We start from the raw sequence: 15,857 nt of genomic DNA on the forward strand, positions 1-15,857 counted from the left end.
CTATCGGTTGCACTGTGGCTGCATTGTCATGAGATATAGGCCTCATCTTACTTGTAATTTTCCTCGGCATAGATAGAGACAAGACCATTATCACCAGCACCAGCAGCCAGGAGTGATTTGTATGGGTGAAAAGAAAGGCAATTTACACTGCCTATTCTTTGACCCATAAAAGATGGCTGGTAGTGAATAATCGTCAACTGCTCTCCTTCAAGACTAAACACTTTAATCATCTGCTTGGCTGAGCCACTAGCAACAACTGGGGCATGCCGATGAACCGCTAATGCTGTAAGTGAACCCCTGTGTGCCTCAATAGTCAGGTAGGGTTCTGTGGCCCTTCTAACATCAAGAAACTGAATGTCTCCAGCTTGAGATGCACTTACAATCTGTGATATCATAAATAATACAAAAGGGAGCATTGTAAAGCTTAAGGAAAGCCCAGACAACTCTAGAATTGCTTAGTTGCTTCAACAACGAAAATACATAGCAATGTACAGTGGAAGTATTTACCTTGTATGGATCAAACCCAGGCTGAAACCCTATGCCCACAACCTTTTCCGTTCTTGGGGCATGCGGCCAGCTGGCCACATAGACAAGCCTAAAGTGTAGAAAAAGAATATTCAGAGTAAAAATAATTAAGTTGGCAGAAAAGAAAGAGGAAACAGGACATTTCATAGGGCACATGTGCATGAAATGCAAGGCCAGAGGATGTAGACACTACTGTACTTACCTATCAGGAGAGCGAACATCATATATCCTGACAGAACCATCAGCAAAACCAGCAGCAAAGTGTCCGGAGCGGACCTGAGATGCAGACTGAAATAGAAGCAACAAGCAACATCTCAAGAACAGATCAACACAAACCAGATTAACATAAAACTTGCTGCAGCAAGAATGAAATATATAAAGTAATCAAACAGCTAATTTCACACCTATGGAATGAAAATGTGTTCTTGAGAAACAAACTTTTAAAATGCTATAAAAGTATAACAACAAGATAAGCTAAAAAAAACATTACACTGGACTACTGGAGGACAGTACTTATTTTTTGATGAGTAAAAACAAGTCATAGCTTAAGACATAACATGAGCAAATCCTTTGCCAAATTCACCTCTTGTTCACATTGTTCAACCAACTTAAGACAAGCTAACAACTTTCCTACAGAAAGCAACAACAAATGCCACTTCCATGCATAAAATCTTAACCATATGAATGGCACATAATCATTAGGAGTCTAGGAGGATCCATGCATACAATCATTACTCATGCAAGAATAGTGACTCCACTTTACCTCTACTAGCAACTCGCATGCAGATGTACCTAGAGTCCTTCCTACCATGTGTACTATTTTTTTTTTGTCACAATTTCACTATAAAAAACAAACCCTTGATTCCATGGCACTTAATTACTGGCGGTGAAACGCAGTTACAGAGCAATGTTCTAAGTTATTGATTAATATGACGGGAAGATCAAGTACACAGCATGAACCGCAAAATAGAAAACACAGAATCACATATCTATGGTTATTTCTTCAGTGACAATGTGTAACATATAGCCTAGTCAAATACTCAATTCGTTTTAAATTATAAGACGTTTTGGCTTTTCTAGATGCGTAGTTTTTGCTATGCACATAGACATACACTATGTCTAGATACATACTAAAAGCAATGTATCTCGAAAAACCAAAACATCTTATAATTTGGAATGGAGGGAGTAATAAAAAGAAGTTACTTGTATGGCACTCGGTAAAGCCCAATTTACACTCGGCAAAGGCTTTGCCGAGCGCTGCACTCGGCGAAGGCCACTCGGCAAAAAATGGGTCGGCAAAGGCGTCTGTCTTTTGTCGGGCACTCGGTAAAGTTGGAACCGAAAAAAACCCGAAAAAATGAGAATTTTTTTAATCGGTGGAGGCCCCCACCGGCCAGCGCCCGTCCATCTCCGGTATTTTTTCGCGTAAAATTCGCGGCTACGAGGCCGGCGGGATTCGAACCGGCGACCTCTCCCTCGCGCGTCACCTCCTCTAACCACTGCACCACACTACCACCTATGTCTAGATTCCGTTTTGGTTCCCCACATATTATACTAAACCGAGTGAAAATTGCTTGTTTGAGGCCCTAAACGAATTCAAATAAAAAAGTTGTAAACTACAAAGTTTCATAACTTTTCGAGATCTACACTTTTAGTTTAGGAAGTTTTTCCATCCGAGGTCGTTTAAAAAATTTGAATTTCAAAATTTTGAAATTCAAACGCAGTTTTGCATGACAAGATGATTTCAAATCAAAAAGTTGCCAACTACAATGTTTCATAACTTTTCGAGATCTACAGAGTTTATTTTGGTTGTTTTTCCATCCGAGGTCGTTTGAAAAGTTCAAATTTAAAATTTTTGAAATTCAAACACAGTTTTGCATGACAAGATGATTTCAAATCAAAAAGTTGCCAATTACAAAGTTTCATAACTTTTCGAGATCTACAAAGTTTATTTTGGTTGTTTAATCATCTATTCATCCGACATGGTTGTTCTAACATTGTTCACAAATCTTATATATCTCTCTTGTAGTTTCATAAACTACAAGAGAGATATGTTAGATTTATGAACAAATTTACTTTTACTTTGTTATATGAAGAAAAGACCAAAACAAACATTGTACATCTTGATGAGTTATACAACTTTGTAGTTGAAAACTTTTTCATTTGAATTAATTTACTGCTTCAAAATGTGCTTTGAAATTTTCTTTGCCTAGTGTCAAAAAAAAAAACACTCGGCAAAGAGCTTTTTTGCCGAGTGCAAGCTTCTTTGCCGAGTGTTTAAGCTCTTTGCCGAGTGTCCGAAAAAAACACTCGGCAATCCACTTGGCACCCAGCAAATAGCCGGTCTTCGGTTGTGAATGCGTAAAATAAAATAATACGATTACAGGGAAAAAAATAGGATGTACCAGATAACCAGATTGCTGCTGCCAGTCAATCACAATACTGCGACCAGCAGCTCGATGTCCCTGAACTGATGAGAAAGCAGTTACAAGTTTCTGTCCTCCCTTTTTAGCAAAATTTTTCCATATACGTACATTTCCATCACCTGCAACATAAAAATTAGACGGTGCAATGGCAGAAGTTAAGTATAGAAGGAGAAGCATAGAGAAGAGAGGCATACTTGAGGCGGCCAAAAGCAAGCTCTCATCAAGCTCATTGATAAGCAAAAGTTTGGATAGCCCTCTGTCGGATAACTTATGGTTTTGAAAAGAGTTCACTGGTAGTGCATCGTCGTAGTTCCACACTCTGGCATGAGACAGAATTTCAGCACAGTTGTATCAGTGCATATTAGGCATTCAGGCACTAGGATTTTTAATTGCAATAATAATTTCACCTTATCTGTTCATTTTCATCAGCTGCAACGACGATTGGAGAAAATGGCAACAATAAAGCGGCTTTTGTTCCCAACTCAAACCTTGTATCCCAACTAGCAATTTGGCTTGTCATCTTGCAAGCTGCTATTCCCAGGGTGAACCACCAAGAAAAACAACAGGTAAATAATCAAGAAAACCAACAACAATAATGTAATGCAGACAAATGTACATCCACGTAGAGGAGCGCTGGCACTTAGTGATGTAATCTAGTGCAATTCGTTCTCTCTCTTCTCTTCTAGCATTGGTTTCTTCATTATCATCGGAGACAGTTAAAAGTGGCCTAGAGAAGTGACCACAACTCCAGTTGTAAATTGTTGATTGGGGAAGTGGTTCTCTATTACTGAGGCCTGCAGCAGAGCTTAAAAGGCGATCAGCTAAGCCATCAGGTGAATTTATAGGATGCTGTCCAAACTCCATAGAACACACTCGGCGTAATCCTATAAGATAATCATGCTGATGAGGGGGGCTAACAGGAGGGGTCATAAATTTCATCGAGTTGCTTCCTGAAAAATATAGGAAAACTCAAGTCAACAATTCTTGTCTTTCCCTGAACACCCAATGAGGCAAGGTGTTACAACTTCCAATCACATCATAAGTAAAGTGGTTATAACTTACCAGAATTCATATCACGCCAAGAAGAAGAGCGTGCCATTCCATAGTTTGACGAAGATGTCTCTCCTCGATGTGGACCTCCACTGTTAAATCTAGTATTTTTCATGATCACTAGTTCAACATCTATAAGGGACAGTGCTCTCCGACCAATACTTGCAATTCTTGGGTCAGGATCTTTAGAAACAGAACACATAGTTGATATAAATTGAGAATAAATGACATTATCGACAGGCCTCGGCCTAGCATAGCTGAGACCACCATTACTTGCATTCTCCCTCAGTAATATGCCTGAATCAGAGTGTTGGGAAGAATCATCTGACTGGGGAGAGCCATGCATGATGCTACTTGTTGCAATTGGGCTGCTTGTAGAAATTCTTCCATCACGACCAGTGGCACCGCTATCACTGGGGAGAGCGTTGATGACTGAGAAGGAATTCGAAGGGTTTTGTGATAAAAGCCGTTTTCAGATTCAGTTAAGTCAGAGTAAAGCTGGAAATCGGAAATCGGCTAATTCAAATCGGCTCTTCTAGCCGAACCAAAAAGTAACAGTTATCATCAAGTTTATGTGCTACAGATACTGGAATTTAAATTACAAGTTAAGAGCATCATGAATTGCTTGTAGTGCTTTCAGCCGAATAGTACAACTTCTGCAATTTGTTGTTTATCTTCTTCGGCTGATCCGGGAATGCTCTCAAGACTGATGCGAATAGCGTTGCCTTCTTTGACCTTGGTCAACATTTCTTGCTTCTTCTGTTTGATAGCATTGGGGATCTGAGTCAAGTTGGATTCATGACGTTCGATGGTGGCTTTTACACTTTCCAACTCTTTTTCAAGCTTAGCACGCCTAACTCTCAGTTGATTTAGTCCTGGTTCAATTTTAGAAGAAGACTTTTTAAAATTGTCGATCAACTGTGCTAATTCTTTGGCTTCCTGTTTGTTAGAATTCTTTTTGGCCATCAAAGTTTCACGGTCAATCAGATTTCTTTGAGCCTTTTTCACCTTGGGAGCTTGGTCTTCGATATTGGATATAGGTATCAAGGCTTCAACAAGATTTGGGGTCACATTATCCTTGATGGCCAAGAAGATTCTTCTCATTGGGTCTGCATCCTGGACCAAATCGGCTATATTTCTCTCGAGCATTGGCTGATTTTTTGTCTCATCTGATAGTCTCTTGGGAAGAAATGATTGATGAGCTAATCTCACTTTCGTCTATGTATTCTTCAAAGTTGAAGGAGTAGCTCAGATCTGGAGAGTTAAGTGACTACATGTAAACAAAAGGAATCTTATTAGAAATGACAAATGAGTTGACAATGAGATGAATGATGAGGGGAACACAATACCTTTTTTGGAAGAGACTCTGGCTGAGGAGAAGGAACAACCGATGATGTGCCAACATCTTTTTCAACATTTGGTTGAATTGGCTCTGGACTTTCGATGCTGGTGTCTGCAAGCATCAAGAATGAGCATAAGAATTTCTTACCATCGATTGTTTGCTGAGTTAGAGAATCAATGGTTTGGCTATCAGCATCAACAGGGTCATCTTTGAAAGCATCTAGGCCCCTAGTTGAGTTTCGATGATTAATGACAACGTGAGATTACTATGACTAACGTGTGTTTTGCAGAGGTAATTTAAGTTAGGTCATGGTAATGGTAATTGATTGGGCAATCATGGTTGTCATGCCCCTGTCGATGGAAATCATTTCGGTTTTCAAAGGATGGACGACAAGGTTAAGGATGGACTAGTTCTAAGTGTCGTTTGGTGTTGAAGAGACACTTAGAGTAGTTTAGGACTTTATTTTTCCTTTGGCCGTACTATTAAGAGGGGTATGGACTAGTAGCTTGACCTAAGTGAGTCTAGTGGGTTAGGTGTGGTGCACACTTATTAAATCTAGCACTAGGTAGCTCAGGAGTAGCCCTAAGATCAATTGGAGCAAAGTTCATTCACAAAGGATTTTGAGTTGAAAGTGAATGGAGGATCAAACGACTGACCAGGCGCTGAAGGGTGAGTCCGGTCAGTTTATTTGATCAACTGGAGCCATCTGGTTGCGACCGGACGCTGAGTGAAAAGTGACCGGACGCTGGGTGCCTACGTTCGATCAACTCCAGAGAGGTTCTAGAGAGAGAGTTTCCTGATCGGACGCGTCCGGTCAGTGCTGACCGAATGCTGGTCAAGATCCGGTAACTGACCAGACGCTGAATAGCGAAGTGATCGGACTCTGGGTGCCAGCGTCCGGTCAACATCAGTAAGGTTCCAGAGAGCAATTTTTGTGACCGGACGTAGGTCAGAGTCCGGTCAGAACTTAATGGCTCTTTCTGACACAGTGGTGGGGATAACTGACCGGAGTGTCTGCTCACCCCGCAAAGTGATGACTCAGCCCCCAAATGGTATGTTTTGAATGAGGGGGTATAAATACTTACTCCACTCATCCAAGGGGGTACTCTTGCCCATTTGTTCGGCTAAGAAACACCCTTAAGAGTGCAAAGGAGAGCAAGAGCCTAGTGAGGTGATTGAGATTTGAGAATCCAAGATTAAGGCCTCATTAGTGCAAGGAGAGTAGCAAGTGTGTATCCACCCTTCTCATTAGGCTTGTCATGGTCAAGTGAGAGTTTATGCTTGTTACTCTTGGTGATCGCCATCACCTAGACGGCTTGGTGGTGATTAGGAGTTTGGTGATCATCTGGTGGAGCTTGTGGATAACCCAACTCAAGTTGTGAGCGGTTGTGGGCGATTCACCGTGACGGAGTGTCAAAGAATCAGCCCGTAGAGAGCACTTGATCCTTGCGTGGATCAAGGGGGAGCTACACCCTTGCGCGGGTGCTCCAATGAGGACTAGTGGGGAGTGGCGACTCTCCGATACCTCGGGAAAACATCACCGTGTTCCTTTCCCTCTTTTTACTTTAAGCATTTACATTTGAGCAATTCATTTCTTGTCTTTACATTCCTAGAATTACCATGCTAGAGTAGGATTGAAACTTAGGGTGCAAAACTTTTGTACGGTATATCAATAGAATCACATTCTAGGCACAAGGGGTGAAGTGGGCTAAGTGTAGGACTTAATTATTACAAAGAATTTAGAATTAGCCCAATTCACCCCCTCTTGGGCATCTTGATCCTTTCAATTGGTATCAGAGCCTAGTGCTCGATAAATTAGGCTTAACCGTCTAGAGAAAGATGTCCCACGGGGATGGATCTCCTCCTATCTTTGAGGGAGATGATTTTCCTTATTGAAAAATCTACATGGAGGCTTATTTAGAAGCTTTAGATGTTGGAATTCTTAGAGCCGCCTCACAAGGCTTTCCAAAACCTAAGGATTCCACACACCTTCAAGGCGATGAAGTAAATTATGAGAAATGAAATGCAAAGGCTAGAAACACCATATTTAGAGGTCTTTGCAAAGATGTTTTTAATCATGTGCGGAACCACAAAGACGCCCATGCACTATGGTCGGATATTTGTGCGCTCCATTAGGGAACAAAGAGTGAGCGTAAGGAACACTATCATCTTGTTATAAAAAAGCTTAATTCATTTGAGATGCTTCCTAAAGAAAGTGCTAATGAGATGTACTCACGCTTGAATGTTCTTGTAGAGGAAGTCAATGGGCTAGGACTTACACAAATGCAACCATCCGATGTTGTAAGAAAAACCTTGAGTGCCCTCCCCATTGACAAATATGGACATATTGTGATCGTGCTTCATCAAGGTGATCTTTCCATTGCTACACCAACTCAAATATTGGGAAATATCAATGCACATAAGATGTACATACACATCACACCACAAGATGGCTCTTCTTCCACCAAGAAGAAAGACTTGGCATTCAAGGCTAGCCAAGAGAACAACGGCAAAGCAAGAGTTGAACATGATAGCTCAAGTGATGATAAAATTGATGATGCAAGTCTTGCTCTCATGGTGAGAAGAACCGCTAAGATGCTTAAGAAGCTCAATAAGAATGGTGTTAAGTTTGATGACAAGAAGAAGTTCTTCACTAGCAATAGAAGGAAGCCAATCTCCGAGATGGATTGCTATAATTGTAGAGAACTTGGTCATCTAGCTCATCAATGCCCCAAGCCTAAGAAAGACAAGTATAAGAAGAAGTACAAGGGCAAGAAAGATGACTCAAGTGATGAAGATGATGATGAGAAGAAGAAAAACAAGCCATACAAGAAGAAGGATGGCAAGAAGAAAGATTTCCACAAGAAGAAGAAGAATGACAAGGCATACATCGTCGGTGATTGGCTCACGGATATTGATTCATTAAGTTGCTCATCCGATGATGAAAGTGAGAACAAGAAGGTGGCCGCTATTGTGATTGATTCTTCACTATCTTCACCGACACCATCGCCATCATCCTCTACACACCTATGCCTTATGGCCAAGGGTGAACGAAAGGTACAAAATGATGATTATAGTAGTGGTGATGAAAATGCTAGCAATGATGATTGTGATAGTGATGATGATGAATTTGAATCACCTTCATATGATGATCTTGTCAAGTTGCTAAACCAATATACTAAAATCATTAGAAAGACAAGAGCTAAAAATGAAAAGCTAGAACTTGAGAAGGACTCACTCTTAGCTAAATGTGACATAGCCGAAAAAGCTAGTGTTGAGCTTAAAGAAGAAAATAAAACTATGTCATCCAAACTCAAGGAGCTCAAATCTTCTAAAAAGGAGCTTAAAGAAAAACATGGCAAACTTGAGGGGATACATAATGAGCTCATCACTAGCTACAATATGCTAAACGAAGAATATACAAATCTCAAGATCAATCATGATAATCTTGTTGTTTCTCATGAGCTATTATCCAATGAGCCACATGATGCTACTAACCATGTTGTTAAGATTAATATAGCTATATCATGTGATAATTTGATTATTGAGAGCATTGAGCGAGGTTCTTGTAGCAAAGGCAAGCAAGTGGTTGAGACCAACAACTATGATGAGTATGCCAAGCTCAAGCATGAAAATGAAAAGCTCAAGAAAGATCTTGAAAAGCTATCAACCACAAACACTATTGTAATAGAGAACCTTGATCATGATTGTGATATAGCTCTTGAAAATGAGAAGCTCAAAGAAGAGAACAAGAGACTCAAGTTGGAGAAAAATCATGATGAACTTAAAGAAGAGAACAAGAAGCTCAAGTTGGAGAAAGAACATCTCAAGATCGGCTTGAGCAAGTTCACAAGAGGTCAATATCTTCAAAGTGAGCTACTCATGAACACCGTGATAAAGATGGATAGAAGTGGCATTGGGTATTTGGCAAATCAAGAGAAGAAGGCTCAAGCTCAACATCAACAACAACACAAGTCAAAGCCAAAGCCCAAGAGGTGTTTTGAGTGTGGACAAGAAGGTCACTTTGCCCATGAGTGTCAAACTCCACCACCACAACCATTGCCCAAGCATGCTAGACCTTTTGCTTTCAATGCTCATTACATGCTTAGAAAGGACTCTAGTGGAAAAATAAAAGTTATGTTCTTAGGACCTCCCAACAAGAATAGGCCTAAGAAAATTTGGGTTGCAAAGTCACTTATTGAGAGAGTCAAGGGCCCTCATCAAGTTTGGGTCCCTAAACAAGCTTGATCTCTTGTGTGTAGGTGAACTACAAGACCAGTGGAAGTCATTGGGTAATTGATAGTGGTTGCACTCAACATATGACCAGTGATCCTCGTATGTTCACCTCACTAGATGAAGAAGTATATGGTCAAGAAAGAATAACATTTGGTGATAATTCAAAGGGCAAGGTTCAAGGATTAGGCAAAGTGGAAATATCAAATGATCATTCAATATCAAATGTCCTATATGTTGCTTCATTGAGCTTTAACTTGCTATCCGTTGCTCAATTATGTGATCTTGGCTTTCAATGCTTGTTTACTGAGAAGGAAGTGGTTGTGTCTAAGAAAGATGATGATCAAGTCATATTCAAGGGGTTTAGATACAACAACCTATATCTAGTGGATTTCACCTCCGAAGATGCTAACTTGAAGACATGCCTATTCACCAAAACATCACTTGCGTGGCTATGGCATAGAAGACTTGCTCATGTTGGGATGAGCTCACTCAAGAAGTTAATGAAGAATAAATTGGTGAGAGGGTTGGAGGATGTGAAATTTGAGAAGGACAAGCTTTGTAGTGCATGTCAAGCCGGCAAACAAGTTGCAAACACTCATCCTACAAAAGCTTACATGTCAACAACTAGAGTGCTAGAGCTCCTTTGCATGGACCTATTTGGACCAACAACTTACAAGAGTTTGGGAGGAAATCTTTATTGTCTTGTGATTGTTGATGACTACTCTAGATATACTTGGGTGTTCTTCCTTCATGACAAAACTGAAGTTGCATCATTTTTCAAGAAGTTTGCCAAGAGAGCACAAAATGAATTTGAAGTGAAGCTAAAGAAGATAAGAAGTGATAATGGAAAAGAGTTTGACAACACAAACATTAAAGCTTATTGTGATAAAGTTGGAATCAAGCATGAGGTCTTCACAACATATACTCCTCAACAAAATGGTGTAGTTGAGAGAAAGAACCAGACACTTGTCACACTTATAAGAACAATGCTTGATGAGTATAATAGACTCGAAGCTCTATGGGCGGAAGCTATCAACACCGCATGTTATGCATCTAACCACCTATTCCTTCAAAAGTTTCTTGGCAAGACACCATATGAGTTGCTCAATGGGAAGATGATGAGGACATGACACCCATGCATATGACCATGTTTGGCACATGAGATGGAGGGGAAGGAGGCCAGCAAGGGTGTCCAAGTCAAGAAGGAGGCCCGAGGCTAATTTGGTTCGAGTCCCCGAGGTGGAGGCCCAAAGCAACTCAAGTTCGAGTCTGCCTCGGAATCCAGGACCAGTCTGCCTTAAACTGGTCACCCAGGATGCATCCGGACTCCGTTTTCGATGACCACATATGGATGGAAAGATAATTTGATAAGAAAGCCAATCCAAGTGGTTTCATGTCAAAAGCTCTTCGGAATCAACGAGAATAGTCGAAACAAGTCCGCGTCTAGAATCTGCCAGGGTGCCGCGACACCTTCTTTTGGTCCGTTGGACCGTGTATCGTGTTTGGGCCCATTAGGGGGCGCATCTAGGGTAGGCGATGACCCTAAGACCTTTATAATCATATGCCACCGCCGTCATTAGGTTTTGGGTTTTGCTTAGATTATTCTATCAAGAATAGTTTCGCCGTTCATCGGTTTGTGAGACCCCAACTTTGTGAGATAATCATTCATCTGCAATTTGGTTGCGTTCTTTCTTGTTCTTGCTTGTGTTCTTTGTTGCGCAGGCAGGGATTAGCCTTCTTGGCGAGGTCAACCTGGTCCGTGACTTGGTTGATAACCAGAGGAGCTGTGGTGCTAAGATTGCAGGGTTCGATCTTTTGATCTAAAGCCGGATCAATGTGTCATTCTCCGCCACAACGATAGTTACCATCACCTGACGGAAGATCGGGATCCCCGTCTCCATTAAAAGTGTTCGGCGATTTGGAGATAACGTGTTCGGCGATAACGTTTGGAGAAATCATGTTCGGCGATTTTGGAGAAAACATGTTTGGCGATTTTGGAGAAAACATGTTCGGCGATTTTGGAGAAAACATGTTCGGCGATTTTGGAGAAAACATGTTCGGCGATTTTGGAGAAAACATGTTCAGCGATTTGGAGAAAACATGTTCGGCAATTTTGGAGAAAACAAGTTCGGCGATTTTGGAGAAAACATGTTCGGCGATTTGGAGAAAACATGTTCGGCGATTTGGAGAAAACATGTTCGGCGATTTGGAGAAACGTGGTCGGCGCAGTTATGGCGATTACGTATTGGAGTTTGTTATGAAGTAGCATGGAGCTCGGCGACCGCAAGTGGATGTTAAACCACAATAGAGACAAAACGGAGACAAGTTATGGAGACCAAAATTTTACTAAATATAAAATTGGAGAGTACATATCTGGAGTGTTTCAAGGATAGAAACGTATAAGGTGTTTGATGTGCCATGAGTTGGGAACATCGACTCCTTCTAAGTCACTTAGGCGATAAGAACCTAGTTGAGTAACCTCTTTGACGACATAAGGCCCTTCCCAAGGGGAAGAGAGCTTGTGCACCCCTTCAGTTTTTTGTTTTCTGCGGAGAACGAGATTGCCGACAGCAAATGAACGACCTTTGACATTTCGGTTGTAGTACCTCCGCAAGCCTTCCAGATATTTAGCTATACGGACATAGGTGATTAGGCATTCTTCCTTGGCCCTGTCGACGTCCTTAGACCGAACAGCCTCGGCCTGCTCTTCATCATAGTTTTCCACTCTAGGTGCTCAGAAAGTAACGTCCGCTGGTAGTATGGCTTCTGAGCTGTAGACCAAAAAGTATGGAGTCACGCCGGTGCTGCGACTAGCTTGAGTATGCAGTCCCCAGACTACAACTGGAAGCTCCTTTAGCCATCTACCCAGGTGCTTTTCTTCTTTCTGATACAGTCGCTTTTTGAGGGCATCAAGGATCATGCCATTCGTTCGTTCGACTTGGTCGTTGGCTCTTGGATGGGCAACGGAGACATATTTGACGGAGATGCAATGGTCTTCGCAGAAGTCCTAGAAGTGATGGCCATTAAACGTAGTTCTGAGATCAGTGATGATGCTGTTTGGTAGACCAAATCTATGGATGATATCTTCAAAGAGCTCAATTGCCTTCTTTACAGTAGCCGAGACGAGCGGTTTGTATTCAATCCACTTGGAGAACTTGTCGATGGTGACATATACGTACCGAAAACCACCTGGTGCTAGTTTGAAAGGCCAAATCATGTCCAGTCCCCAGCAAGCGAAGGGCCAGGAAGCTGGGATGGTTTTCAGCTCTTGCGCCAACACATGTATTTGCTTAGCGAAGAAGTGGCATCCTTCACAACATTGAATGAGGTCTTCTGCATCAGTGATGGCTGTGGGCCAATAAAAACTAGCTCAAAAAGCCTTGCCGACCAGTGTTCTCGAGGCCGCGTGGTTGCCGCAGGAACTATAGTGAATTTCGAGAAGTAGCTTTACTCCCTCCTCTTGGGTGATGCATTTCTGCAGTATCCCTTCCTTGGCACTTTTCCTCATCAAGCTGCCATCCACTAGCATGTAAAGCTTGCTTCGACGAACTAGGCATTCAGTTTCAGTCTTGTCGGTGGGTACCTCGGCGCTGGTGAGGTACTTGATGAATTGCTCCCTCCAATCGGCGACCGGCGAAGGTACCGCAAGTACCAACTGCTCGACAGGGGGAAGCTCTTTGACTTCCTTATCTTCTTTGATGGATGGCGCCGGGAGATCTTGAACAAAGACCCCCGGTGGGATCACGGCGCGAGAAGAGCCCAACTTGGATAAGTGATCAGCGAGTTTATTTTGGTCACGTACCACATGGTGATACTCGATGCCATAGAATTTTCCTTCGAGCTTACTGATTTCAGCGCAGTATGCATCCATCTTCTCACTGGAATAGGACCAGTCCTTGTTGAGCTGGTTGATAACCAGTGCGGAGTCCCCGTACACCATGAGGCGTTTGATGCCGAGCTCAATGGCTATACGGAGACCATGGAGACACGCTTCGTATTCCGCGGCGTTGTTGGAGGCCGAAAAGTCTATCTAGAAAACATAGCGTAGCTTATCCTTGGTCGACGTAATGAACAGAATGCCCGCGCTAGCACCATTGATGTTAAGGGCACTGTCGAAGTACATCACCCAGTGTTCAGGGCAAGTAGCGGCGATGGGCTCTTGGATCTCGGTCCATTCAACGATGAAATCAGCGAGCGCCTATGACTTAATGGTAGGTCTGCTTCTGAATTCGATGGAATATGTGTCGAGCTCAACAGCCCACTTAATGATGCGGCCATTGGCCTCTTTGTTGCGGAGAATGTCCCCCAGAGGGAACTCAGTGACCACGGTGATATTGTAGTATTCGAAGTAGTGTCGGAGTTTGCGCGACGTAATAAGAATGGCGTATAATAGCTTTTGTACCTGAGGATAACGAGTTTTGGGCTCATTAAGTACCTCGCTGATGAAGTAAACCGGACATTGTACTTTATAAGCGTGCCCGGCCTCCTCGCGTTCGACAACAATAGCTGTGCTCACGACGCGAGAAGTGGCGGTGATGTATATTAGCAGAGTCTCATCTGGACGTGGTGCCATCATGATCGGAGGCTTTGTTAAGAACACCTTGAGATGCTCAAAAGCTGAGTCTGCTTCCTCCGACTAGGAGAATCGCTCAGAGGCCTTGAGGAGTTTGAAGAATGGTAGCCCTTTTTTGCCAAGGCGTGATATGAAACGACTTAAAGTAGCCATCTAGCCTGTAAGCTTCTGTATATCCTTGACGCATGTCGGCCATTTCATATTGGTGATGGCGGAGACCTTGTCAGGGTTAGGTTTGATACCTCAAGCACTAACAATGTAGCCTAGCAGTATACCGGATGGAACTCTAAAGACGCACTTTGAAGGGTTCAGCTTCCATCGGTACTTGTTCAGGTTGGCGAAGGTTTCTTCAAGGTCGGCGATAAGGTTGTGGGCTGTCTTGGTCTTGACGACCATGTCGTCTATGTAGGCTTCGACATTGCGGCCGATCTGGTGATCGAGGCACATCTGGATGGCCCTTTGATAGGTAGCCCCAGCGTTCTTGAGTCTGAAGGACATAGTTGTGTAGCAGTATGCACCAAAAGGCGTAATGAATGATGTCTTGATCTGGTCTTCTTCCTTGAGGGAGATCTGATGATATCCGAAGTAACAGTCAAGGAAGGAGAGCAGTTCACAGCCAGCGGTAGAGTCTACAACCTCGTCTATCCGAGGCAGGCCAAAGGGGTCTTTAGGGCAGTGTTTGTTGAGATCAGTATAATCAACACACATTCTCCATTCTTTATTCTTTTTTCAAATGAGAACAGGGTTTGCTAACCAATCTAGATGATACACTTCTTTTATGAACTCGGCAACTAAGAGCCATTTTATTTCTACCCTAATAGCCTCCTTCTTGTCTGGCACGAATCGACGGAGTTTCTGCTTGACCAGTTTGGCGGTTGGCGAGACATTCAAGGAGTGCTCGATCTTCTCCCGTGGTACCCCTGGCATGTCTGTAGGTTTCCAAGCAAACACATCGGCGTTGGCATGTAGGAAGGAGATGAGCGCTCTTTCCTATTTGGGGTCAAGGTGAGCCCCAATCTTCACGGTCTTGGAGATGTCGTTGAGGCCGAGGCTGACCTCCTTGATTTCCTTGGACTTGGAGGAGGCGCGGGGAAGCTCTAGCTCTGGGATCTCCATGTCATCGGTGGGCGTTGTCTTGGCTTTGGTGACCACGCTGGCCATCTAGATGGAGAGGTCGGTGGCTTCGGCGAGAGCGAGACTCTCTATCTCACAGGCGTAGGCAACGGAGAGGTTGGCCCACAGAGCCAGGACTCCTGCAGGTGAAGGCATCTTCATCACTAGATATGCATAGTGCGGTATGGCCATGAACTTGGCTAGAGCTGGCCGGCTAAGTATGGCGTGGTAGGTGGTGTTGAAGTCGGCAATGTAGAAGTTGATATGCTCGACACGGTAGTTGCTTGCCATGCCGAACTGTACTGGTAGCGTGATCTCTCCAAGTGGTCTGGATGCCCTTCTAGGTACCACACCCCAGAAGGAGGAGTCCGATGGGTGAGATCTGTTATCGTGAGGCCCAACTCCCTTAGGGCCCCGGCGAAGAGTAGGTTCAAAGCACTGCCACCGTCAATGAGGACTTTTCTGAAGAGCACCTTCTGGATGGTTGCATCGAGGATGAGGGGGAAACGCCCTATGTAGGGTATGTCCGCCCACTAGTCGGCCCTGCTGAAGGTGATGGGGACCTCGGACCATGGGCGATAGCTGGGGTCGG

The 15,857-nt window shown here is 43.2% G+C and overlaps 1 protein-coding gene across 1 annotated transcript; it reads right to left on the minus strand.

Moving 5' to 3' along the window:
- Positions 1-47: 47 nt before the first annotated feature.
- LOC136487400 (regulatory-associated protein of TOR 1-like) lies at positions 48-5,464 on the minus strand. Its single transcript, XM_066484559.1, has 10 exons — positions 5,351-5,464; positions 5,214-5,271; positions 4,014-4,433; positions 3,560-3,901; positions 3,359-3,380; positions 3,146-3,270; positions 2,931-3,070; positions 728-801; positions 508-595; positions 48-383 (listed from the first exon to the last, which is right to left on the minus strand). The coding sequence occupies exons 1-10, from the start codon at positions 5,462-5,464 to the stop codon at positions 48-50; spliced, it is 1,719 nt and encodes a 572-aa protein (XP_066340656.1).
- Positions 5,465-15,857: the final 10,393 nt, after the last annotated feature.

This window comes from Miscanthus floridulus, chromosome 10 (assembly GCF_019320115.1).
Source record: "Miscanthus floridulus cultivar M001 chromosome 10, ASM1932011v1, whole genome shotgun sequence".
Taxonomy (NCBI): Eukaryota; Viridiplantae; Streptophyta; class Magnoliopsida; order Poales; family Poaceae; genus Miscanthus; species Miscanthus floridulus.

Bases quoted from the DNA above. Each gene is read 5' to 3' on its own strand.
- LOC136487400 (XM_066484559.1), bottom strand. From the start codon at position 5,464: ATGCTTGCAGACACCAGCATCGAAAGTCCAGAGCCAATTCAACCAAAT. The intron at 3,902-4,013 runs GTAAGTTATAAC...TATATTTTTCAG, and splicing joins TTGGCGTGATATGAATTCTG to GAAGCAACTCGATGAAATTT. The intron at 384-507 runs GTAAATACTTCC...ATGATATCACAG, and splicing joins CTGGGTTTGATCCATACAAG to ATTGTAAGTGCATCTCAAGC.